Source organism: Budorcas taxicolor, chromosome 15, assembly GCF_023091745.1.
Source record: "Budorcas taxicolor isolate Tak-1 chromosome 15, Takin1.1, whole genome shotgun sequence".
NCBI lineage: Eukaryota > Metazoa > Chordata > Mammalia > Artiodactyla > Bovidae > Budorcas > Budorcas taxicolor.
In genome coordinates this window covers 72166593-72194373 of record NC_068924.1, presented here as the reverse complement: position 1 = coordinate 72194373, position 27781 = coordinate 72166593, and the positions used below count along the sequence as shown (strand labels likewise).

The 27781-nt window shown below is 47.4% G+C and overlaps 1 protein-coding gene across 3 annotated transcripts in view; it reads right to left on the bottom strand.

Moving 5' to 3' along the window:
• EXT2 (exostosin glycosyltransferase 2) overlaps positions 1–27781 on the bottom strand; it is a 146022-nt gene that overhangs the window by 100146 nt on the left and 18095 nt on the right. For all 3 annotated transcript variants that reach the window (XM_052652388.1, XM_052652387.1, XM_052652389.1), the window contains exons 4-7: positions 23944–24060; positions 18446–18641; positions 16124–16263; positions 15228–15321 (exon numbers count right to left, since the gene is read on the bottom strand). In XM_052652388.1, coding sequence (XP_052508348.1) covers positions 15228–15321; positions 16124–16263; positions 18446–18641; positions 23944–24060 — 547 coding nt within the window. The remainder of the gene's footprint in view (positions 1–15227; positions 15322–16123; positions 16264–18445; positions 18642–23943; positions 24061–27781) is intronic.

Sequence of the window (27781 nt, the reverse complement as noted above, 5' to 3'; positions counted from 1 at the left end):
AGTTGTCCAATAACCATGGGTCCCTGGATTCGCCTCCCAACACTAAAGCTTTTACTCTTGTTCCGTAGGCTGGAAGCCAAGCAGATGTGGGAGAGCAATCCATGCTATTTCTATCTCTTCTTGCAAGATCTAGTTTTTCCATAATGTAGAATGACTCAAGAAGACAGGGGAGAGTGTCCCATCTTAAAAGGAAGCTGGGCCATCTTAAAAGCATGGCTCATCTGACCTGGAACCACTGAGACTGAACTTGTAAATGTAAGCCCTGGGACACGTTCACTGCATCATCTTCACCACGCATCAAGTTCCCAGACACCAAAGATGGCTAGATTCGCACGTTTTCGCCTTATTTAAAAGAAAACTTATTTCAAAATAGACTCTATCTGGGACAAGTCAGAAGAAAAATGGGTAAAAGAGCTTGAAGATGAGGGGAGGACTGGGTGAATACTTGTAGGGTGTGCTCAAATGTTACAATCTCCCGTTCTATGGGAAGCCAGGAGGGACAGAGGAGCAAAGTGGGCAGCCTGAGTCATGTTTCTTGACATGTGACAGGCAGCTCCTGAAATAGAAAGCCATAGGTTTCAAGTCTCAGGGGTATCACCTTCAAATATGTCAAAGGATCAGTTTTCCCAACTGCTGATGCCCTGCTGTGAGGAGAGATCCCAAGCAAAACACAAGCTCCAACCGGGAGTCTTTGAGGTGACGGGAGCCATGAGGAGTTCAAAGGCAAGGCCGGCCAGTGGCTTGTACCTCCAAGAGCCATAGGGGTGAGAGGTTACTAAAGCAGGAGCCACTAACCAATAAAACCGTGTTTGGTCAAACCTTCTCAGCAAAGAGACGAGAGATTCATTTCTGCTGTGCTCGGTTCCCCAGTTACCCACACCTCTGAATTACACTGTTCCCTCAGTCAGGTCGGGGAGCTTCTTTGGCGATAAGCAGCTGACCAGCCCTCTCTCCTGGCTGGGTTCATGGACCAGTTAAAAGGTTTGGACTGGAAACCTTTAATCAGGATCTGTCATCAAAAATAAATAAATAAGAGCATGACTTGGGTCAGTTTGTTGTAAAGGAATCCGCCCGGGGTGAGATTTCCCATGTTTGCTATCCCAAAACAGGGAGAAAGCTGCAAGCTTGTTTGATCAGAAAAGGTAAACATAAAACAAGTCTCACTGCAACGGGCACACTTGAAAGGCCGACCCCTTCTAATTAAGACACACACACAAACAGTGTGTGTGAAGGGACAGAGGACAGAACTTGAGGGCTCATTTCAGCCCACATCCCGCCACATAAGCTGCTTGCGGCTGGGAAGCGCCTGGGTCCGATCACAAGGCAGGTATTAAGACATGCTCTCCGGTTGATCCTGGGTGGAAACCCCAACGTGTTTTCCCTAAATTGGGACTCTGAACAGAGGGAGAAGTTTGAAAGAGCTACGCTTGCTCTGTGAGTCATTCTCATCTTTACCCCGTGCCCTTCCTTACCTTTGAGTAAGATTAGCTGAGGTTCATCATGGCAAGGACTCTAAAGAGAAATTTATGTCCCCATTCCCCACTCCAGAAAGCATCTAAGAATCTGAGTGAGAGCAAGAGTTAAGAGAAATCACCCTCAATCTGTAGCTTCAGACAAAACTCAAAGATCTCTCTAAAATACAAATTATATATATAAGATCATCAAGACCTGGCCAAATTAACCTGAGAATTCAGAACACTTCAATATATATATACACATATATGGGCTTCAAACACTTGAAGACAAACCACTTGCTCCCTTTAATAAAAAGTACTGAATTCTGAAAAATAACAAATGACCTGCTTACTTACTACTGAAATCTTATCAAAATGGGAAATAAGTGCACATTTGAATGCAAATTAACCTTTAAACTTATAAGGAGAGAGAGAGAGAACTACATTGCCAGAAATGACTTATATGAAGCTATTTCTGTACCAATCCTGGTCTGATTCAGTATTAAAGGTCACCTAGTCAAATAAAAAGAAATAAATACACACGATTATTGTCTTACATTCCCAAGAACAGTAGCATGGAATTACAAGATGGTGTTATTACAAAGTAGTCAGGCAACTCCAAACTCTCTCAACCTCTTCAATGCTGAGGGAGACAGAAAAATACATTCAAATATAAAATAATCAATATTAAGATTCATAAATACAGACAGAAATCTAATGGATCAGTTTGACCCTTACTGAAGAACTGACCATAGTGAATTCTTTACCAAATGTATCAACACTTGGTAATTTACAAGTTATTCTTCTGGAAACAAACCCAGATATTTTTCTAAGTAGATATATAATGAACTCACAAAGCCTGCACTACACTTCCTGTAATGAGCAGTTATTTCTCAGAAATGCTTCACAAATAGTTCCACTCTGTAGGAAACCAGCCCCAAAGAGTCAGACAATCCTTATATAGGTTGCAAATTAATGTTTAACACTTTTATTAGAGAGGCCATTTCCTAAAGCAATGCCCCATATTGGGGACTTGTTACACGGGATTAACCCATGGCTAACTCTAGAGCCGGCTCTGCAACCAATGCCCAAAGAGGAAACTGGTCATATGATATAACCACACCTCTTGCAAAGGCTGTATAATGAAGACTGCTCATAATCATATACTTACTGAGAACTTTCAGTACATTATTTGTAAAATATTTTTAGTAAATTTATTAAAATTATACCACAAGCAAAAACTTCTGATTCAGTAAACTTAACTAATTATAGAATATCAATTTATTCTACTGATATTGTTCAGAATATCAGAGTATCTATTGATATTGTCAGAAATGTTCAAAAAAGTAGCTTGGTTGCTTTGGAGGTTGGGGTATTTTATTTTGATTTATAGCTTGGTCAGTTTTCCTACCTAATTACTCTCCCCACAGGAGCTACTTCCACACAAGTAGTAAAATGAACCTGTATTTTTTATTGTTTGCTCAGTGAGAATCATCGATCCTAGATCAACAGCTATGTAATTTGACTAACTACAAAAATTCTTTGCTTTTGCTTCAACCTCAAGTTAAACGACTATTTTAAATGGAATACACTTGCAAAAGTACTCATGTCCAAAACTATTTGAAAAAGGAAAAATAACGTGTTTGCGCCAAAAGGGTGCAGGGCAGTTAAAAATATATGTCCACTGGATTTTGCTTATCTCTACTATCCTCTTCCTAAACACTTTAGTCAGGAGAAGAGGAGCAGACAGATACAGATTCTGAGGGCATGATGCCCCCAGCCAGCCCACCTGGAATCAAGGCTGGAAAGCTGAAAGCTGGAGGAGGTGAGGGTGTACTTTTTGAAGTGCCTGGAAAAACACTCTGGTCAGGAGATGCCAGAGATTTTGAGGCTCCATCAAGCCCCTGGCCTTGATCCAGGTAATGGTTTTTCCTTCCCCTCAGCTGTCTGCTGCTAGAGTTTTCCAGCAAAGAGAAAGGAAAAGTGGTGGAGGAGAGGGAGGAGCAGCTTCCAGGCCACCTCTCTGTAACGTAGAGGGTAAAAAGGGCCAAGCTCTGCAGGCTGACATTTATAGAGGGCCTGGCGCTTCCACGAAGCACTCTGCGAGGATTACTGGGAGTTAGCAATCTGGTCTAAAAGGGGCAGCGGAGCAGACTGATGAAAGTCCCTTTAAATTCGATAACAGCGATGCTGTGGACACAGAGACAGTGAGCTGGAGCTGCCAGAGACTTGCGAGCCGAGGTCTAGCCAGTCAGACAGCCTTTAGGAAAACAAAAAAAACTGCATTGTAAACCTGGCTCCCTTAGCCGTTCAGGACTGCCCAACTCACTTGCTGAAGCCTGAAAGCACAGGCTGCCAGCTAAACGGCATTTCTCATCAGGGGATAAAAATAAAAGCCCTTGGAAAGCCCTTCCCGGCCTAACCCTTGCTGCCCTGCCCCCATCAACCAGGAGCAACTTATCCGGCCAAGGGCGGAGTTCCGGACCTGCAGAGGTTAATTACCTCGCTAGTCTTTCACCTCCAAATCACCGCTGCGCTCCCCAATCCCTTCTGCCTGGCATTTTTCTTCAATTTTAATATCAGAAGTTTCACACGCCTGCCTGAGCTCCTGGACTCGCCAGAAAGGCCCATATAGCTGTCAGCAAACTGATAAGAACTTTAAAATGACTCCACAGGGCCTCTTTATAAAGAAGAGCCAAAGAAGCCCATAAAGAAAGAGGGCAGGGGCCACGGAAACCAGCCGCTCACACTGTTTTAACGTGGCATTAAAATGAGCTGCAGATTTATGGCAGTGTTTTAGCCCCTGGCCCAAATCATCTAGGGATGAAGCGCTCAACTCGCTCTCCAGCGGGATTTCAAATATGGGATGGAGCTGGCTGGACGGGGTGGGGGAAGGGCGGCAGTGGCGAGGGGAACAGCAGAGAACCAGGAAAACCAGATGATACAGCTCATTACCCTTTCAGTAGGACGCGAACAACAGCTATTCCTAAGAGGTATCTCACCAGTCCTCTTAAATTCACACAAAAAAGTTGCTTTATTTTTAGTACATACCTAGTAAAACGCCAGTTCTCCAAGTGTTCACCACCCAAATGTCAATTCTGATTTTGACTTTTCTCTTTATGCTTATTTTTTAATCTTCTGGCTCAAAAAAAAAAAAAAAAAATGAGTAAAATCATGATCCAGCAGAGGATACATTAAAAGGGGGGAAAAAGTATGAAAATCGCTCTCATTGGAAAGGGGAAAAAGTAATAGTACTTGACCCAAACGTTGCTTTATGAATTTTGGCACCCAAACGTGCCAATGAATTTTTTTTAAGGCCAGCTAAAGAACCACTGATTTTCATAAGCCATTCTGAAAACCAGAGAGGGGAACCTCCCTCTATTCCAAGATGTAGAAAGCACACCAGACCCACAGGAATAAGTTCTGTTTCAAGTTTCCAAGCCCAGAAGCAAATGCATAATACATCTGCGTTGGTAACTTACTGTGGTTCCTGAAGCCCAAGCTCCAAACCAGGAGGCTCCTACCAGTGTTCAAACCTAGACCCAGGCGGAGCACTCCCAGACAGCCAACACAGAGCAGGCAGACCGGCCTCTAGACGCTTTAAGTCAAGGGTTTCATTTAAACAACACAACTGCTCTATTGTATTATTGGGGGATTCCCTGTAGCTCAGAGGGTAAAGAATCTGCTTGCAGTGCAGGAGACCTGGGTTCGATTCCTGGGTCGGGAAGATCTCCAGAAGGGAATGGCAACCCACTCCAGTATTCTTACCTGGAGAATTCCATGGACAGAGGAGCCTGGTGGTTTTGTCCATGGGCTCACAAAGAGTCGGACTATTATCCCCAGGTCTGAGATAAGAAAATTGATGCTTGGCAAAGTGACTTGCCCATGCTCACAAAGCTGGCAGACAGAAGGCCCAGCCTGGGATGCAAATTCAGGTCTCCTGAACTCAAAAGCCCGTGTGCTTGCCACTCACTATCAACATCTCTCAAACTTTCTCGACTGGGACCCACACCAAGAAACATATAAATACATTAAATACTGGCACTCACTGCACATATACATATGAAAGAAAAGATTTCAGGAAAGATTTACCCTTGCTAGGTAATACCCTGATGTCTTCCTTTATATTATCCTTCATTTTTTAAAAAATAAAATGCCACTCAAGACTCCCTGAATTGAAAAATACTGTAGTACACAAGGTCCCCCTTCCACCCAAAATCCATCAGCTGGAGTCAGCAAACCTGGGTTCGAGGCGAGGCAAGGCTCTGGCCCTAACAATTCATCCTCAAGATCACTTGAACGCTAGGACTTCCACCTCATTTATAAAATACGAAGAAAGGGCTGAATACTTGCTAAGGTTCCTTCCAGCTCTTTTTCTTCCCCCTCAGTCTCCTTAATTGATACTGCTTTCCCCTTTCATCGCGCATTTTTTTATCACTCTCCACTTGCCACTGCCTTTTCCGTCCTTCCAGCTCCCTAGAAAGTTCTCTCTTGCTGGTATTTCAAGTTCCCCCTCGGGCTGCTCCATCTGACCTACCGAGTCTTCCCACAGAAGCCAACCTCTGGGCAGAGTTCAGCACCTCTCAAGAGCATCCTCTCGCCCTATTCGAGGCCACCCAGTCACGAAGCCTGCTTTCGCTTCCTGATCCATTCCGCACTTCAACTGAGGGACAGCACTTCTGGCCTCTTCATTCACTGTTACTAAAAGTGCTCTCCCTAGCACCCTGAGGACAGGATCTGTGTTCCTCCCCTTCCCCGTTGTAAAAATCTCCTTTAATATACCTGTACAATTCTAGCAAAAAAGCAGGTACTTAATACATACTTATTTGACGAGTCTGCATTATGAAATCAAGGACTCTTAATTGTCCAAGATTTTGAGAATATTTGGGGTGGGGGGAGCTGTTCTAGGAAAAGTCACTAAACCAATTAAAACTGGCATCAACCAATACAGGAAGTGAGCATTTACAGACAGAGCTCGCCGTGGACAATGTATGCCAGGGTTGCCAAGGAAAGCAGCTTTATGGTCTCCCCATCTGGACTGTGAGGATTTAAATCTCAGAAGCTATACAAAATAACTGCAAATCAGCCCCAACCTTAAAGACAGGGAAATTTATTTACAGGCCCTAGTGTACTATAAATTTGAGACCGTTCTATTAAAATGCTTTTCTTGGCTTCCCATCAGATACTTGGCAAAAGTCTTTTTCCAATAAGGTTCTTAATGCTAAAGTTGAAAAAAAAAAAAAGTTAAACACATAAAAATGCTCTTCCTTAAGAGTTCCAATTAAATGAGTCCTTATTTTATCCTGCTTTAAACATAAGTTGACTGATCTCCTTCACAATATGGATTTATACCTTCAGGAAGACTCCAACAGAGTAACAAAATTGAAACAAAATTATGAAACTCAAAATATCCCATAATCACACTCTTCCCCAAGGCTCTCCCACTGGCCAAAGAGCCTGGCTTTGTATCAGAACCACGGTTGTCTGTTTCACCAGGAGAACGCCAAGGATCAAGGTCAATGTGTTTCGTTGACGGGTAAGTGAGCCAGTAGCTTTTTTAAGGGCGAGTATGAAAGCAGAGATTGGCAAACAGAGCTTGGAGTGGCATGTTGGGACTAGAGAGCAGGGGGAGGGAGGGAACGCTGGGCATTTTTTCAAAGCCCTGAGAATTCACTTTTTGCATATTAAAGTTTTTTGGGGGGGGGGGAGGGGCGGGGAAGAGTGACAGACATTACAATGTCAAATCTTGGAAATTAGAAGTGAAGTCTTTTCCATATTCTTCATATTTCCAGAGACGTGTCCAGTCTCCAGTGTCTCAGGCAACCACTTTTTAGGAGAGACGATCCAATAAGCAGTTAACCTGAATTGCTGGGAAGCTCATCCTGACATTCAACCTCAATCCAGGCCACAGAGCTCTAGGATTTGAATAAAGCTGTGGGCAGCAAAAAAGAGTATGTTCCCCATCTGTCCCTCACGCATTGTGTGGTCTCCGGAGCGTCGCTTCACGGCTCTTCACGGCTTCACGTCGCTTCACGGCTCATGTTAAAAAAAATTCAGATCACTCTTCTCACTGCCTAGTCTCACTGCTCTGTTTATAGAGTTTGCTTTGTAAACTGTGTGTATTTGGGGGCAGGGAGGGAGGGAGAAATGGACACAGACTGCTGTGTAGTTGTCAACGGACACAACAGTCAAGCACAGGGGACCCTCAGAGAACGCATCCATCCAGGTTACTGGGGGTTCTAGACATCCGAGGGCTGACACCTTTAAGCGGATCACAAAACACTTTAAAAAAATAAAAGCAGATTATTTTAGATAGAAAACTTTCAAAAATACTTGACGCGAAATGCCAGTATTTTAAAAACACGTTTACATACGCGAAATGTAAACCTTCCCTGAAAAGACTGCAGGGCATTCTCAAGGACAGCCGTCTCTGTATTTCCACGATTTTAAGATGCTCCGTCAGAAACAGCTTCAAGGCGACAAAACAGAAACTATATTCAACGATCAAAGTGATGGTAAGACTCATTCGGATGCCAGAAATCCAAAACATGCAGAACAAACACGTACGTATTTCTTTGAACCAAGGAATTCTACCATCTTACAAGGACACACCCAGGATATCGAAAAGCATGTTCTGCTGTCTGCCATGTATCCAGCGTGCTGAGAGTTCTGTTTTCATTTTTTAAGTTTTTTGTTTTTTGATGTGGACCATTTTTTTAAAGTCTTTATTGAATTTGTTACAATAGTGCTTCTGTTGTTTATGTTCTGCATTTTTGGCCATGAGGCATGTGAGACCTTAGTTCCTCAATCAGGGAGGGGATCAAACCCACACAGCCTGCACTGGAAGGTGAAGTGTTAACCACTGGAGTGCCAAGAAGTCCCAAGTTCCATTTTTTTTTAACTTTTTATTTTGTATTGGGGTATAGCCAATTAACACACAATGTTTTAACAGTTTTAGGTGAATAGCGAAGGGACCCAGCCATACATACACATGTATCCATTCTCCCTTAAACTCCCCTCCCATCCAGGCCACCACACAACACTGAGCAGAGTTCCTGCTATACAGCAGGTCCTCGTTGGGCATCCTTGGCTAGCCATTCTAATCACAGCAGAGTGTGCAGGTCCATCCAAACTCTCCAGCTCTTCCTTCCCGCATCTCTCATCTTGGCAACCATAAGTTTACTCTCCAGGTCTGCGGGTCCTTCTCTGTTTCATAAGCTCATTGGTACCAGCTCTCTTTAGACTCCACATATAAGGGATGCTATTCGCTGTTTCCCCTTCTCTGACTTATGGCACTCAGTGTGACAATCTCTAGGTCAATCCATGTTGCTGCAAACGGCATTATTTCATTCTTCGTAACGGTTGAGTGATATCCATTGTATATATGTACATCTTTATCCACTCCTCTGTCGACAGACATTCAGGTCGTCTTTGCTATCGTAAAGAGTGCTACAGTGAACACTGGGGCACATGCTTCCTTTTGGATCAAGTTTCCCTCCAAATATATGCCCAGGAGTGGGGCTACAAGGTCATATTGCAGCTCTATTTTTAATTTTTTAAGGAACCCCCATACTGTTCTCAAAATGCCTATACCGATTTACATGCCCACCAACAGTGCAGGAGGATTCCCTTCTCTCCACACCCTCTCCAGCATTTATTATTTACAGAGCATTCCATCCAAGTTCTATTTTTAAAACAGCTTTTCCGTCTTCTCTATTCATGCCTGACTGGCAGATGCCCCATGTCACAGCCCCTCACTTACAGCCTTTCTGTCCTTCAAAGATGTAACTTCGAAACTACCATGTCTATGGAAAGCAGGCAGTTCAATGTGCTGAGATCACAGGTAAGATAAAAGAGCAGCCTCCTGTGGGGTCTCTCCCCTGAATAAAGTGCATGAACTCTGGTGGACACACACACACTTACTGTTCTGCGGTCTCTTCTGCTCTCTCCTCGACCACAGCCAGGCCTGACAACAGTCCTGCCAGGTGAGGGGACCACGTATTCTTCAAAAGACATGTTCTTTCTCCTAATCAGCCCATTATATCTTCACATACTCCTCCGGAGAACAAATAATTGGTATGCTTAGTATAATACGAAAAATATGAAGGCAGGCTGAGATGGGTCAGGGTAATAGAAAAGAAACTGATACTTTAACTTAGCCAAGCGTTCAAGGAGAGAGAGCAAAGAAGATGCTGAATGTTTCTGCCACCTCAAAGGCTCCCAGTCAATTGAGTACAAAGAAGAGTTCAAAGGCAAGGCAGGCTCCTGACTTCCACCTCCTAGTGTGGCTGAGGTTAGAGGTCACTGCTGGTGGAGCCACTGACCAATAAAAGAATGTTTGGAAACTCCACTCAACAGATAAACTGAGGATCCATTTACACCTTCCTCCCTATCCACACAAACACTGCCAACTATACAGTCCAGTGTCTAGTCAGCCTTCCAATATCCTGGGTTGCTCTCTTTTTCATTGTGATTCCAAAGGAGACTGGGGACGTGAATGTTCCATTAGACATAGAAAAATACTTAGTTGCATACTTCTTCCTGGCTTCCAACATGAGAAAGATAGTAGATGGAACCCTCTATCTTTAAGGCTGCCATCAAATACTACCTCCCCAATAAATCTGTCCCTAACAGCTTTAACCCAGACTTCCTCCCATTTCAGACCACTAACATGCTTTGGAAAATCTGCACCATCTTCTCAGCTTTCTTTGGGCTTACACACCCCACCCCCCCCAGGATGGCTATTAGGCATGTGTGGGTAGGGGTCACAAATTTCTAATTATCTCCCATCATTTCCTCTTGGAGGAAAAAAAAAAAACATAATTAGGGCTCCACTAAGTCAACGAGCTAATACAGCTCAATAAGATAATAAAAGGCTGACAAGTTGGCTTTATACCTCTATAACTATTAACCTCTACTGATATACTGTGGACAGTGACTGCCGCCATGAAATTAAAAGATGCTTGCTCCATGGACAGAAAGCTATGACAAACCTAGACAACTTATTAAAAAGCAGAGACATCACTTTGTCGACAAAAGTTCCACATAGTCAAAGCTATGGCTTTTCTAGTAGTCAAGTACAGATGTGAGAGTTGGACCATAAAGAAGGCTGAGCACCGAAGAATTGGTGTTTTTGAACTGTGGTGTTGGAGAAAACTCTTGAGAGTCCCTTGCATAGCAAGAAAATCAAACCAGTCAATCCTGAAGGAAATCAACCCTGAATATTCATTAGAAGGACTGACGCTGAAGCCGAAGCTCCAACACTTTGGCCATCTGATGGAAAGAGCAGACCCATCGGAAAAGACCCTGATGCTGGGAAAGACTGAGGGCAGGAGGAGAAGGAGGCAGCAGAGGATGAGACGGTTGGACAGCATCACTGATTCAATGGATAGGAGTTTGAGCAGACTCCGGAGAAGGCAATGGCACCCCACTCCAGCACTCTTGCCTGGAAAATCCCATGGACAGAGGAGCCTGGTGGGCTGCAGTCCACGGGGTCGCTGAGGGTCGGACATGACTGAGTGGCTTCACTTTCACTTTTCACTTTCATGCATTGGAGAAGGAAATGGCAGCCCACTCCAGTGTTCTTGCTTGGAGAATGCCAGGGACGGCGGAGCCTGGTGGGCTGCCGTCTATGGGGTCACACAGAGTCGGACACGACTGAAGCGACTTAGCAGCAGTAGCAGATGAGCAGACTCTGGGAGACAGTGAAGGACAGGGAAGCCTGGCATGCTACAGTCTAAGGGGTTGCCAAGAGTTGGACATGACTTACCAACTGGACAACAAAAGCAACTATTAACCTCTATTAATGAAAGGAACTGATTTCTAACTAAACCACAGAAAGCCCTCTAAGCCACCCCAGCTCTTCCAATGCCACGTACGCCAACACAGCCGGTTGTTGGTCTTCAGGGGTAGATAACACAGATGCAGGCTGTACTTCAAAAGTCTTAGCTTACGTCTAGCTCTTGCTTCAGGTTCTAGACCTGCATATAACTTTAACGGCTGCTTCACTATCGCATCTCAGGTGAGGAGGAAAAGTTAACTACGCTTCCTTGTCAGGCAGAACACCCTCCTCTCTGGGTGCATCCTAACTCCCGGGTCATGTTAAAGGCTGTCACCGCGTATCCATCAATCAGATTATAGCCCCTGAACTCGCAGCTGCATCACCGTCCTCACCAAGATCCCACCCGTATCTCGGGGGTCAAATTCAGAAACTCTGGCTCTGATCCATCACAGGAGAGCAGAATCCTGTGCTAAAAAGCACAGGAAGGAGCGGGTCTCTCTAGAGAGCGGCTCTGAAGAACGGTATCCTCGTAGCTCAGGGCACTCAGGACTCCTTGGACACGGCTACTCAGAAGGAAAATGAGTCACTTCAAAGTGGATGGAGCCCTCTGCTGGTTCCAACTGTGCGTGCAGCCCCTCGGGCTGGTCCTGAGCTGCTCAGCAAGAAAATCCGACCCTCGATCTGTTCCTCAGTCTCAGCTCATTCTAACACAAACAACCCCAGCTTCTAAGGTATCAACTACTGATGTAACAGGTTTTCCCCTAAAAGTTTATCCTTGTCTTACAAAGACTCAAATTGGACCTCCCTAAAGAGAATTCACTGAGGTGTAATAACTTTCAAGAACCAAGCGTGTGCTATTTTTTCAGTTACTCTTGCCAAGGTCTGATTGAATCAATGAGGGGGACACAGAAGATAAAGGACAAGCATATTCTGGAAAGAACAAAAGAGCTGTCTCTAATCTTAGAGAGACGACCACGGTATCAACAGGAAAGCGGCTCCCAAGCCCTTTGGCCCCCGTGGGGGGCGTCTGGCAACATCTGTAGACATTTCAAGGTGTCACCATCTGGGAGTCAGGTGTACCACTGGCATCTGGGAGTGGAAGCTAGTCATCCTTTCGAACTCTCTGGGAACTGCTTCAACCGGATAATCTCACCTCTGGCTGAGATCAGTTCAGTCTAGAAATGTGACGTTGGGAGAAGAAAAGAGGTCATTCTGGGGATGCAGACTATTCACAGAAAGGGGAGCAGGACTTAATGGGCCACGGCTGCGGAGCATCTCAGAAGGTCTGAAAGTAGCACAGAGAAGAGCATCAGCAAGCAGAAGGGAGGTTTAGGACAGGAGGGAAGAAAGTACTGAAGGCGAAAGTGTGAGTCGCTCAGTCATATCTGACTCTTTGCGACCCCATGGACTGTACCCCAGCAGGCTTGTCTGTCCATGGAATTCTCCAGGCAAGAATACTGGAGGGGGTTGCCAGTCCCTTCTCCGGGAGATCTTCTCAACTCACGGATTGAACCCGGGTCTCCCGCATTGCAAGTGGATTCTTTGCCATCTAAGCCACCAGGGAAGCCCAGGAAAGTACTGAGATCACCTTTATTGTACCAGTGGACATAATACAGGTTATTCACCACCGGAGACAGTAACAGGCCCTCATAACAGGAGGTGGTCATGGGAAAGAGATGATCACTCCATTATTAATGCTGTTAAGGACAGGAGTTTCACAGTGTTTTTTAACAGCTGAGTGGAACATGAGAGCTGATCTAGCCCACCCTGGATTCCATGAATGAGGAAGTCCGAGGAGCCTTGGTCACAGACGTGTCACAGTCGCACAATTAATAGAGATAGACACAGGGCTCAAGCCAGAGTCTTTTAAAGACCCCACATGTGTCTCTTGGAACCCGAAGAACCTAAAAGTACAGTTTTAAGTAACCTTTAGTCACTCCGCTTCAATGATTCTAGGATTCTGAACCTGTCACTTGGAAAGACTGGTAAGGCTTGTCTCAGACCTGTGGTTCCTAAGCCAAGTTCCCAGGGAAAAGCACATTCTGTGAGCTGGCCCTGGGTGCTCTGCTCTAAAAACTAAGTGATTCTCTTCCCAACAGGAAGGTAGTGGGGTGGAGAAGGTAACTGGGCAGAATTTGCTCCTTTTTACCTCCCTGGTGTTTTCTTAGCCTTTTATAAATCCATAAAAGATGATATCTGGTTTAGCAGATGATTCCCTCTTTACTATGTCAACAAATCAAGATGCCACAAAATGAAACACAAAGAGCATAAACACCAGGTCCCTTCAAGGAGCGTTTTTTTTTTCCTATGAGCTGTAAGAACCACAAGTTCAGATCAAGACTATAGAGATTTCTAGGCTGATTTTCTAATTCACTACAACTCAGGTGAGGTCAGCAGTTATGCAACAAACAGGGAAGCCCAGAAACTTGAACATAGGTGTGCTAGGAAAAAGACTACGCGGAGGCTAAACTTAACCTGTGATTTGTTTTCAAATCGGAATGTCAAAATGCTTGACAGATGAGGTCACGGGGGTCCACAGAAGGCAGAGCCTTGGCCGAGGCGGCATTCGACACAGGCAGTCTGGGGTCAGAACCTACAGACTCAGTCACTGTGTGATGAACCATCTGTTTGGTCTAAGGAGCTGGGTACCAAAATAAAAAGGTGGACTGAACACATCCACTAACTCCCTCCTAAAACCCTAAAATGAAGGCATAATCAAGATAAAGAGAACGGGGAAGGAGCTAACACTACCAAAGTGTGGAAGCAGGAAAGCAGGTGGTGGCTGACGCGACAGGCCCAAGACAGCACACTCGAGAGGAGCCGAGAAACCCCTGCGTTCCGCTGCACGCACTCGGGGAGAGGCGGAGCGCCGGGCAGGAGGACAGGCCGACAACGTGTGTGAGCAGCCACCAGAAGCCCGAGCCCCTCCCCACTTCCACACCGCCGGTGACGGCCCTGCCCTCACCCGGACAGAGACCTGAGGCTCATTCCTGCGACCAAGTTAGACACCGGGGTGCGTGGAGGAGGCTACAGCCTAACCCTAACCCTCCGAACCTCTTCTCCGGCTCATCACCTACACAGGTAATTTTGATGAGAATAAAAACTTGTAAAAATCCATTAAAAGAAGAAAAAGAACCAGAGAAAACCATGATTTGAAAGGACGCAGGCACCCCCCTCAACGTTCGCGGCAGCACTGTTAAACAACAGCCGAGACAAGGAAGCAACCTAAATGCCCACGGACAGAGGAACGGGTACACATCTACGATGGAGTTTCAGCCACACAAAGGAGATAGTACCATAGGCAGCACCATAACAGACCCAGAGGTAAGCGAAGTCAGACAGAGGAAGACAAGTAGCACACGACATTGCTTATATGTGGAATCGAAAATAATGGTACAAATGGACCTCTTTACAAGACAGAAGCAGAGTCACAGATGCAGAAAACAAACTCAGGGTTCCCAGGGTGGAAGGGGGAGAGGAATAAATTGGGAGGTTGGGACTGATGTATACACACTACTATACATAAAACAGACAATTAATAAGGCCCTACTGCATAGCACAGGAAACTCTGCTCAGCACTCTGTGGGGACCCAGGCTAGCTGATATGCAACACTCAAGGTCAAAGCTCCTGAGAAGCAGCACCCTGAAACACACCGGTTTCCACGTCCATCTCAGTCACCGCAGCCCTCACCTGCTGTGTAAACCTTCCAGGGACAGGCAGCTCTGCGTCCTGAACACACAGCGGAGGTGTGGCCTTAGCATCACAACAGGCTGGCTTCAGGAGCGTTTCTGAATCTTTATTATCCCAAGCCTTCTCTGATGCAACTCCCTAACGCTGTTTTCCTCTTTTAGGTCTGGTTGATCAACTCAGTGGAGGACATCAATCCCATGCCCGCTCTCAGAGGCACGGATACTGCTCTGCATCCAAGCAGTCGAGGCCACCTTTCACCTCCCCCTCGCCCCCTCCCCCGCAGGGCTGCCTGGCCCCTTACCTGTCTCTGCATTTCTTCAATCTGTCTTCGGGGGATGCTCTGCAGAATACTGTAGACATCGGACATCTTTTCTTCTGGCACAACTACAGATGCTCTAGAGATAAGAGGGAGACAGCGGATGTACGGACAGCCCCACATACAAAGCACGGCTGCATGTGTGTCCCGCTCAGGTCTCACGAACCGAGGCAACAACGCCCCATGCCTCCCTCAGCCCCACGGTCCTTGCAGTGAGCAGCCCCTCTTTCCTCTCCCTTCCTCGGGGCCGATCAGCTCAAAGGAGCTCCCCCCAGCTCCATCTCTCACCTCCCTGTCACCACTCCATGCCTCTCCCGTCCTCCATCCACTCCCCACTGTGCTCCGGCCACACAGGTACCCTCTCAGCCTCCTGAATACACCACACTCTGCCCGACCACAGGGCCTTTGTGTGTCCAGTTCTACCTGCCCGGTACACTCGTCTTCACTTGTCACTGTCCATTCTAAATTAACAATGGCTTCTCCTTCAGCTGTATTCCCCAATCCACTCATTTATTCAGCATGTATTTATGGAGCCCCTACTAAGTGCAAGGCCACATAATCTGTGTCATTTTACACTGCAGGACTCAACTCTGCCACTGGAGCTCAGAAACCACCAAAGATCACGTGTCAGTGAATGGGTGTGCTGTGAGGCAATAAACTTTATTTTCAAACTCTGGCAGCAGGCCACATGTGGTCCAGAGGCCTCGGGTGACCAACCTCTGCTGCAGGTCCACGGACTAACTCTCCTGATGGAAAGTGGAGCAAAACAAATCTGAAGGAGCAGTTCTCAGACCTAGCTATGCATTACAATTGCTGGGGGACTTTAAAAATAATCCATGCAGGAACCCTGGGATAAAGGTTCATCAGAAGGTAACACCCACCTCTTCCAGTCAAGGACTTCAGAGAAAGGCAAAACGTAGGAGTCTGCGATGATCACTGGGACGCAGCCGGCCCGTAACACGTCACTCAGCACCGCCTGGCCCAGCCGAGCTCCACGAAGGACCATGCAGAAAGTAGCCTCCTGCAGGAACACAGGCAGAGCAGGGGATTACAAACCAGTTCCGTTGATCCACTTACTCTGATCCCGGCAGACCACAAAGCTCTCTCAAAGGCTGAAGCCAAGCAACACCGAAAATGCTAAAAGATAACAGCTCACCCGGGTGAGACTGAAAAGCTGAAGCGGTTGCAATGCTCTGGATTTCCACTCTTGAGTGTCACTGCAATCCCTCCGCTGCTTGGATTCTGAAAATGTTCACAACCCACCTCCAGGTCTTCCTCTGGAAACTCAACAGCGTGACTTCCCACGGACTGGACTCTTTCAGCCCTGAGGTGCTGTGTACATACACCGTGGCTTCCCAGGGCTCAGAGTACTTACTTCCGCCTGCCTTGTTATTTGGACTGGGCATATCTGGCTCTTGAGAGGACCCCCTACACAGAAAGCATCAAATCTCCTTTCATCTTCCTACCCCCCACAGCATCTAGCAGTGTGCTTTGCATACAGAAGACATTCATCTCATGAATGCTATGCCTTCAAAAACACATTAAGGCAGATAGGTTCTATTTGGGTACAACTGAAACAAAAGCAAGACCTCACTAAAGGTCTTCCTCATTCACTCCCTCGAACCCACTGGGTGTGGGGCCTGTTTGGGAAAAGGAGAGATGCACAAGGGAAAAACAAGGTTGTAATAGGTCAACCGAAAAAATATGGAAAGCTCCTGTCTCTAATTCTCAAGTTTCTTCCAGTTTTTGCCTCTTCAGGAGGAAAACAGAAAAAAAAAAAAAAAAGCAAAAATACTGTTTAATCTTTAAAGCTAGAGAACAGGAGAGTTCAGAAGAAATATGAAGTAACTCAATATGCCAAATTCCTCTGGGGATAAAGGAGAAAGCGATGAGAAAGGGCAAGGGTGGAGAAGGGGCATCGGTCATGGCGCGTGGAGGGGCAGGTGGACGCTCAGCCGGCCCCAAAGAGTCGGCGTCCAGATGTGGACACGTGTGCTGATAACCATTTTTCCTGTCTAGACAAAGGTTACTATAAATACTCCTGCTCACATCACCACTGTTATCAGTCAGACATTCCAGAGGAGATGCAGCACTTTTTGAAGGTATTTTAACAATCCCAGCACAGGCCAGTTCTCTTCAGAGACTTTGAAAAAATAAAAATCACACACGATCACACCAGCCCCTTAAGATCTCTCCTTGCACTGAACTATTTGTATTTTAAATACTTAAGCGAAAAAAATATTTAAAATATAAGGAAGGCTGAGTGCCAAAGACCTGATGCTTTTGAACTGTTGGTGCTCTCGAGAGTCCCTTGGACTGCAAAGAGATCAAACCAGTCAATCCTAAAGGAAACCAGTCCTGAATATTCATTGGAAAGGCTGATACCGAAGCTGAAGCTCCAATACTTTGGCCACTTGATGTGAAGAACTGATGCTGGGAAAGATTGAAGGTGGGAGGAGAAGGGGATGACAGAGGATGAGATGGTTGGATAGCAATGAGTGTGAGTAAACTGTGGGAGATGATGAAGGACAGGGAAGCCTTGCGTGCTGCAGTCCATGGGATCGCAGAGTCAGATATGACTGAGCGGCTGGACAACAGCAGAGTGAGCAAAACTCAATTTGTGCTTTCCCGGCACCCTGGCTCCTGGAGCATCAAACAGCCTGCTTATAATACAGGAGTATGATACAGGGCGACTCTGCCTGCAGTTAGGAAGTGCTGGCACTCCCACGACACCAGGAGGACACATACTGGGTGGCAAAAACACCAAGAGACCAAACGGTAACAAAAAATACAGACCTCCCACTCCCAGGAAGAACTAGCTGTGGCCGTGTGAGCTGGCTCAGTCGGCGGATACAAGCTGCAGCTTAAAGAAGCAAGCTCCTCCGGGCTGGATAAGGAATATAGGAATAAAAGCAACACACGCGTGCCTGCCTTGACTACACAGCTCCTCTGTACATCTATGCGGGGTGTCTTTTTGCAGTAAGATGAGTTCGTGGAAGGAGCAGGAACGCTTACCAGCCAAGCAGCTTTGCACTAACGGCACGCGGACCCCGAAGCTCCCGGAAGTCCACGGGGCAGCAGTGGAGAGCCCTCCGGTCTCGCTCTCCCCTCAGGGAGCTCGGCGAGCGTGGCCTGGAGGGGGCGCGCCTGTTGGCCGGGGTCAGCCCCAGCCCGGCCCGGAGCGAGGCGGGCGGAGCACTCACCTGCAGCACCTGCGGGTAGTCGAAGGCCTGTTGCTTGTGGCAGCGCCTCCGGGCGGCGGGGACGCCCTCGGAGAGGTTGCTGCACTTGTCCAGCACCAGCACGGCCTCACCGTGTCGGGCCTGGAGGGCGGCCAGGTCCTCTCTGTACTCCGGATGCAGGGCCACCTGGGACGACAGCAGGAAGTACCGCCTCGGCCTGCGAAGCAGAAAACGGGGGCACTGCGACCCTGGCAGCCACTGCGTGAGTCACGGTGAGGCCAACTTTGGGTCTAGAGCCTAGGGCAACGAGTGCTTTCTCACCCATCTTTGCTCACATCCTTGACTTCTGGGGAAACCACACTCGGTAGCACTGCTGAATACTTAAACTATTATACATGCTGAGAAGGCAAGCGATCACCATTCACATGCTGAAGCATCATGTTGTTAAAGGGTTCATTTAGGAAAAGTTCTTAGCGTTTTGAGCAAATGCTTATAATAGGCCAAGCTTAGGGAGCATGGTGTGTGTGTGTGTGGGGGGGGTGGTGTGTGTGTGTGTGTGTGTGTGTATGTGTTAATGCTTATAATAAGCTAAGCTTAGGGAGCATGCTTTAAGTGCGTGTGTGTGTGTGTGTGTCAGTGTAAAGAGAGAAACTGACTGACTGGTTGATTATTTGGAAGAACATCCAATGTTAGCATTAGTTCTATCTGAGTTCCCTGCTCTGAAAAGCAGCTGAGAGCAGGCTGCAACCTTCAAAGAGGAAAACAAGGGGTCTTAACGGACCGCACTGACGGTGAAAGCACACCACTGCCAGCTGCTGAGGGGCACCCTATGCTATGGGGGAGCTCCAGGGAAAGGCAGTCCCCATTCTCAAGGCCAGATGGATTCAGGAAGACCAAACTTGGTCATGGAGAACAAATGGAAAAAACTAGCTTCGCCAACGGATGGAACCAGTCTTAACATCGGATAGCAAGGATGCGTAAGAGAAAATGGACTGAAGAAAGGATTTCCAAGGGTCTAGCACCATTCATGGAGAAGGCAATGGCACCCTACTCCAGTACTCTTGCCTGGAAAATCCCATGGACGGAGGAGCCTGGAAGGCTGCAGTCCACGGGGTCGCTAAGAGTCGGACGCGACTGAGTGACTTCACTTTCCCTTTTCACTTTCCTGCACTGGAGAAGGAAATGGCAACCCACTCCAGTGTTCTTGCCTGGAGAATCCCAGGACGGGGGAGCCTGTTGGGCTGCTGTCTATGGGGTTGCACAGAGTTGGACACGACTGAAATGACTTAGCAGCATCAGCACCACTCAGATCTCCATGAGAAACAAAATGTGAACACACTGGGGAGACCAGAAGGTAAGTAATTCTCTCTGAGAAGGCAAGATTCCCACAAGGCAGAGAGGGTACAGGGGCAATAAAGACGACGTCGGCAAAGGAACCAGCAGGGATCACTGAAGAAGAAAGGAATGATATGAAGCAGGCTCCAGAAGAAATGAAACCCCCATCAAACCCAGAAGCAGGACTCCAATCTTCCTCAAACTGTACAGACCAGAGGAAACACCCAAGACAGCCATCTCTAGGCAATGCCACCAGGGGAGCTCACAGGAAGCGGTGCGTAAGAAAGGACTCAAACCCTCTAGTCCGAACCCAACCCCGAACCCCCTTTTCTTCTTGCCTTGGAGAGAAAGAAAGGGAAATTGCTTTATTTTCCTTTCATTTCTCAGGCTTAGCTGGAGGGTCCAGCTGGAGAACACCTTACGTATCTACCCGTGGCCAAAAACACAATCACTCTCTGAGAAGGTGTCATCTTTCCCAAGATTTAAGTGTCACACCCAAAAGACACAGAGCAGGGAGTGAGGAAACGAACGCTCTCCCGGCCGGCAGAGCAGCTCGACTCCAGCAAATGGGGCGGCGCACACCACAGCTGATGGCCCTCAAGTCCCCGGAACCATCTCTTCCGGTCACTTCTCTCTACAGCCGAACTGAAAGCAAAGGCAGGCAAGGAAGACAGGGACAAGCAGATCCCCTAGAACGTCACTGTCCGATAGCAATTAGCCATGTGAGACCACTTAAATCTATTAAAAATTTTAAATCCAGTTCCTTGGTCACCTTAGCCCCATTTCAAGAGCTCAACAGCTATATGTGGAAGTGGGCACCTAACTAAACACAGATCGTCTCCTCACTGAAAGTCCTGCTTGAGAGAGCTGCCCCGGATGGCAGTGCAGACCCTGAGCCCAAGGCAGAGGCGAGCAGACGTAAGAAAGATACCAAAGAGCTGCCCGTCGGGGAGACAGTTTGGATCAGCCGTACAGACTGGCTTCTCTCATCCTGGACAACCTATCCTTCAGTTGCATTTTGCTGAACAATACATTGGCTATTGACAGCCAAAAGGATTCCTTCTAGCCACTGAAACAAGACTCTTGAATGCTACCCCCAGCCCTGAGCCTCAATCATTCTTCTTTTGTAAAATCATCAGTTTTCAGATGGGAGAGGTATGATGGGAAGATCACGTATAGGGAGTCCTCTTCAGTCATCTCAAAGGGAGGACTTCTGTAACCGAGCTCGTCTGCTTAAAACAGGAGGAAGACGGACAAACTCTCAACACAAGCATGGACACTACCTCAACAACTCACACCATCTGAAGATGAACTGTCTTGTGAGGTGGTGGGTCTTTTTCACTACAAGTCAGGAAACTTTTCAGGAAGAAATTACAGTAACAAGGTATACATTAAGTCAGAACTAGTTTCAGTCGCTCAGTCGTGTCCGACTCTTTGCAACCCCATGGACAGTAGCCCTCCAGGCTTCTCTATCCGTGGGATTTTCCAGGCAAGAATACTGGAGTGGGTTGCCATTTCTTTCTCCAAAATGAGAGCTAAATGGCCTCTAAAGGTCTTTCCAATCCCCAAGACGCTGGCTCTACGGTGGTTGCCACAGGGCCCTGGGACTTTCTGGGTGTCTCCGGAGACTTCCTATTTGAGTAGAGCTGCCAACACAAAGCTGCTGCTCCAGGCTGCCTCGAACAGGAGCAGCCATGCTGGTGTCCAAGGGGTGTCCCTGCAGGCGGGAGTGGAGTGCTGGCGTCCTGGAGGGGAGGGAGCGTTTCCATGCGGTGAGGGTGGCCCACTGAGAGTGCTCTAGTCCTCGTCCGGGGGAGAACTTCTTGGGGGAAGAACGGGGAGGTGGCCTGGCCCAGACTGTGAGATCCCTGAAAGAGGGAGCAGGGAGGGGGCAGAGGGAGTCAGGGCCTCCCCGCCTGGGGTGCGGAGGCCAAGTCAGGGCAGGAGGGCAGCCCAGGCTGCCAGGGCACAGGGAGGGTGATGGCACGGGCAGCGCCCATCCAGTGTGGGGGTCAGAGCCCAGGAAGGGTGAGGAGGGGGCCTGCCCCGGGGTGACGACAGGGAGCAGGAGCGCGGGCACGGGGGGTCAGAGCTGAGTGGGGGCACAGAGGCCGCCTGCGCAGTGAGGGGCAGGGGCAACCACAGAGCTCCGGTCACGCACGACAGGGTGTGCGTGATATAGGGGATAACAGGAGCCAGACTCCTCACTGCCTGAGAAGGAAATTGCAGCTACGGAAAGAGAGAGAGAACCAGAATACCCTGCAGCACTGGACGGAATAGGAGAGAGAGAGGGGAAGGCATGGTTTTCAATACACGTAGACAGAGAGAGAGAGAGAGAGCGAGAGAGAGAGAGCGAGCCATCTACAGAAGACGAGAAATAAGTATAGATGCTAACATCGTGCTCAAAGAAACTCCGGAGTAAAGACAGACTCTGGGCTGACGTTAAGACACACAGTTCTATTGTAGACGCTCAGTCACCACGCTCAGTGGGTCCCCACCCAACACCACCATTTTCTACATAAATGTGCAGATGTGAACAAGAGTCTAAAAATGTTCCCCTGCCTGCATGCTGGCTCGCCCTGACCTGGCAGATGGTGGGTTGGTGGAGTAGGCCCATTTTAGTTTTAAGCAAACAAAATCTTAAGGTGGGTTTGTTTTTCTTTCGAGGACTAAAATGACCAGCGATGACTTTCATGTTTCTTCCCAGCAGGGCTGATATCGAAGCTTCAGCAAAATCCTGCTGAGAACTCCAAGTTTCCCTCCATAGTAACCGTTGTAAACTCCCAATTTAGTTCCTTTTAGAGAGAGAAATGACGAGAATTCCAGCTGAGGCCAACACATCTGTGAAAAGAAGCTATCAATAGCAACAATCCTCAGCTTCCCATTGGACAATACTGAGAGAGATTTAAAATAAAAATAAAAACAAAGCTCTTGCTACTCTACGCAGCCCTCAAGAGATGTGGGAATTCCCTTAAAAAGCAACTCTCACAAAGAGCAACAGATTCCAAATGCTGCCGTGAGGTCACCCAGACTGCCTCCTCCCAGATCCCTGGAAAGTGCGATGAGCCTAGAGCCTGTCTTTGCTTGTCTTTTTCTTTTTTCTCCCCTGAGGCAGAGAAGAGTTGTTTGTAAAAGAAACAGCAGAACTACAGGGCCCAACGGCAAACCCTGGACGGGAAACGGAGGCGGGTGGGTCCGTGTCGGGCCACAGAAATCCACCGCTCGTCCGGCAGGGGGAGGACATGGCCCTGTGTCTTCAGCATCGTGCTGCTGCTCTGGTTTCTAGAGTCTCAGGACTCTGGAAATCAACAGCGGCCTTAAACCATGTAAGCATCGTCATTTCAGTCTAGTTACACATAAAAATTAGAGATCAAGTTACCAAGAAAATACCACCAACAGAGCAAGCTTATAATTCTTGGAAACTATTATTTGAAGGTAATTTGTACTGTTCAGAGTGGTTTGCTCTCCTTCGTTTCAATCTCTCTCAATCTTTTCCTTGCAGGGTGTTTTCTGCCCTGGATTAAATCTTAAGGGACGTGCCAGTCCTCAACCAACATTAGAGGCCTAGATTACACTCGGGAGAGTAGATGATACAGTTTTAGGCTGAGCTATCTTAAGACTGCTCACCCTATCTCCCCCAGGCTTTCTCCAGCCACAGCACTGCTGACAATTGGACCCAATGATGCTTTGTGGTGAGGGGCCGCCCTGGGCATGGCAGAAGTTTAGAGGCATCACCAACCTCCGCTTGTTAGCTGCCCACAGCCCCCCATGCAGAACAGACTTAACACAGTAGGCCTGGCGGCTCTCTTCTTTGAAAGGCTGGCCCTTGGCTGGTGCGTGGGAACTTCGATTTCGGGGGAAAACTGTACAAATGACAGGATTTATGCTGAATGCCTGCTTTCCTTCTGGAAGCCTGGAATTCCACACAGGAAGTAAAGGAGAGGAAAGACTTATGGACAGCAACCAGATTTCTGATTTGGGGAGCTTGGTAGACAGCGCTGGAGACTGAGTGAGAGAGAGAGACAGAGAGAGAACTGAAGGATAAATAAGGTTGGGGTGGGACAGGAATGACAGACCCTCAAGGACCCTGGCCTGTCACTGATGGTTTCGACTGCAGTTCGACCCGCCCCCCTGGCCCTCACTGGCATCTCTCAGCACGGCTGGCTGGGGCCAAGGAGCCTTACCCAGGCCCTTTCTCCGGAAGGTCCACCTCGGCTGACAGCGGACTATAGACAGGAATGCTGACGTCGTAGCCTTGCCGGTAAGTCCACGTAGAAAAGCCACCACCAGCCAGCAGAGCCCTGAAAAGCAAAGGGTTTTGTCAAACGATGAGAAAAAAAGTCTTCGTTCTGTGGAAAAGGGGAAGCCAGATATGCATAACAGTACCAACCACAGCTGATGTTTACCAAGTCACTTTTCTAGAAAGACACTGTGCTAAACGTTGTACAACAGCGTCTCCTGGACACTAGCTGCAACCTGTTCCTGAGTCACCCGCCCTCCTCTGGGGTCCTAAGCAGTCTGTCCTTACTTTCCCTACTTTAACATACAGCAGGAGGACAGCCTACGAACGGCCCCTCGCTACCTTATTTGGATCCCATTCACCCCTCCCAAAAGTCACAGATGGTGAAGTGATAGTCACTCCGTCACGTCCAACTCTTTGCAACCCCATGAACTGTAGCCCTCAAGGCTCCTCTGTCCATGGAGTTGTCCAGGCAAGAACACTGAAGTGGGTTACCATTCCCTTCTCCAGGGGATCTTCCCGACCTAGCGATCAAACCGGGGTCTCCCGCATTGCGGGTAGAATTTTTACCATCTGAGCCACCAAGGAGGCCCTGACTCTTAAACCCATTCACAGTAAAACGAATAACAACAGGACTGGCTGGGGCAGTCACTTACCGTCCCACTGACGGGAAGCTCAGGGGACAATGAGCAAAAAAAGAAATAAAAGCCACGGTGACAGCAAAGTACCCCATCTCACGCTGCCTGCGCCCCAGCCTGCTCCTGTTCCCACCAGAGCAGTTCTTTCCACTGCCGTCCCAAAGCTACGTGTGCACCGTGTAGCCTCTACCAGCTCTCACCACCCATTCCAGCTACTCAGTCTTATCAAGCCCACTCCTTCCACAGGAAGCAGAATCCAGAACTTGACCTCGAGTGCGTCTCCTGCAAGTCCACCCACACGAGCTTTTATTCTCCTTAATTAGAAAACCATGAACACGCTGCTTAACTGGATCCAGCAAGTAGTACAGTGACACTTCATTAGAAAGGAAGCAGGTGTGCATTGCACCAGCGTTTACGGTTATTCTGTCCCGGGGGCCCCGAGCCCAGCAAGTCACTTACTGGGGCAGAGTGCTGCCAGGTCCGTGCGCGGCACAGTCTGAGCCAAAATGTATGAACTGCAAAGCCACATTTTTTGCAATCTTGATTGCTACCAATCCCCTCCCTGCCCTGATGACAGCCTACATTCCCTTCTTACATGACCAGTTTAAGTTCAAAGATTTCCAAACCACCCCTGGAAATCCCAATCTGTTTGTTTAAGCTTTATGAAACCAAGAACTGGTTAGGGAGGTAATGTGCAGGCTGGAACACCTCTCCGGCTGCCAGTCCGCTCTGTAAAACTTAATGACTAGCCGTAGTACCAACATACGGTCTCATTTTTCCTGATTAGCATTCGGCAGTGACTCTGTCCAACATGAATTTGGGTGGGTTCCATGACCATGATGGCAAGCAGACTGCAGGGGCCCCCACGACGGATGTGCAGAGAAGGAAACATGGGTCCAATATACCGGCACCAGGCGGCCCAGGTAAGCGGCGTGGTGGGTAATGCAATTACACCCACGCCCCAGAGGAAGGGGCGAGCGTCTGTGGTGAGAAAGCAGGTGTACACGACACTAACTTTCCCAGTTACTCTCTCCCTGGGGCCCTGGGGCTGAGGGAGGGGGTTAAGCCCTGGGAGGAGAAAAGCAGGCAACCGGAAGCATGCCTCATGTCACAGATCACGCACATGCAACCTCGTCGGAGCTCTCGGGGGGAGCCACCACGGCAATTAGTCAAACAAGCCTCCCACCGGCCCTGCTGCTGACAAGACCTCCACTCCAGATCGCCGTGTCTTCTTCTGCCAAGCTTTCCTGAACATTACCAAGGAGAAAATAGTGTAAGCCTCCCTTGCTTTACAGCACATGTGTTTTACATTGACTGAAAAGTGAATTGCTGAGAAGTGCGCTGTTTTCCCATTATGTATCCCCAAATCGGAGATCCGTTCCAAAGCTGTGAGAGCCTGAATGGGAACTGTGCACCTAAGAAAGCATGACTATGAGCACCACGACTCACGCCAGGCCAGGTGTCCTATCGCTGGAAGTGTCCGCCAGCATCTTCAGCACTTCCCGGGACTTGCAGACCCATGGACGTCACTGAGCCCTCTTCCTCTCCGTCTTGTGGACCCTTGTTCCTACACTGGGTCTGCCCCAGATGCTCTCACAGCTCGCTTCCTTCCATCTGAGTATCCACAGAGCTGAAACACAGTCTGTCTGCAAGTGTATCTTTTGCTTCCTTTTAATCAGGCCTGCGAATCCCTCAAATATAAAGATTTAAGTTTTAGGTTTTGCTAAAAAAAAACCTGACCAATTCGACTGGCTATCCTCATTTGTTTACAGATTCAAACTGTAAAAAAAGAAAATGAGACACATATACATCTGAGCAACGGCTAGATACCTGGTGACTATCTAGTGATGTTAAAGAACTGAATGTAAATTGCTGTAGGGATGATATTAGTGCTGTTATATTTTTTAAAAAGCCCTTGAAAAAAGTTGAAAGTGTCAGTCACTTAGTCATGTCCGACTCCTTGTGACCCCATGGACTGCAGCCCGCCAAGATCCTCTGTCCATGAGATTTTCCAGGCAAGAATACTGGAGCGGGTAGCCATTCCCTTCTCCAGGGGATCTGCCCAACCCAGGGATCAAACCAGGGTCTTCTTCATTGCAAGCGGATTCTTTACCGACTAAGCCACTGAGTTATACACAAAAACCTCTTCTGCAGTCTCAAATGGAAATATTTACAGACATAATGATACAACATCTGAGACTTGTTTCTAGATAATCCGGTGGGGAGAAAGTAGGAGTATAGATTAATCAAGTTGACAATTAACAAAGCTGGACAGTGGTTATGTGGGGCTCACTGTACTTCTTTTATACGGGTTTACATTTTTCTCTAAGAAGTTTAAATAAATATACACCTATACAAAAGTAAAAATTTGAGAAAGACACTTGCAAAGAAAAGATAACAAAAATCTAAAGCAGTAATAAAATTACAGAATGTATCTGAGAAAACAAAGATCAGTAAAGTTAGGCATTGAAGAGGTATAATTTGCTGTCATTTGACTTAAAATAAAATGGGTAGGTGAATATATGTGTGTTTTGACTAGAAATCCATCAAACAAAGACTCACAAAATACACAGTATTTGAGAACAATAATTACCTCTCAGTAAAACAGTAAAACCAGAGGAAAATTTGAAAACATATTTTTACACTTTCCTCTTTGAATACTTGCACATTGTTTCAATCTTGTACCCAGAAGGTATATGTGTACCATACATAGGATTTTCAAAAACTGAAAGAGAAACCCAGGATAAAAGATGTATCTGCTGAGCTGACATTTGCTTTAGTCCTGGTCCTTGCATCTTCCTGAGTCAGATAATTCTTAAAAAAAAAAAAAAATCACACTTATGACTTTAGATTTCAGGGACATCTTAGAAACAGTCTAAATCTAGCCTGTTTTCTAATTTCTGAATAACCAGATATGCAGCTTCTGCTAAAACCATCTTACACGCATGGTTCTTGCCTCCTCTGAATCCAGGAGCAAGAACAAAGAAACAGAAAAATTAACAAGCAAATCTACTATTCCTTACTCCAACCAGTCGAAGACCACCTCGGCTTCCAAATGAAATTTCCCACGTGGAAAGATAAAGGAGGACTATACGATGATTCATTACTTGCTACAGGACTGCCTATAATCACTTCCAAAAATAC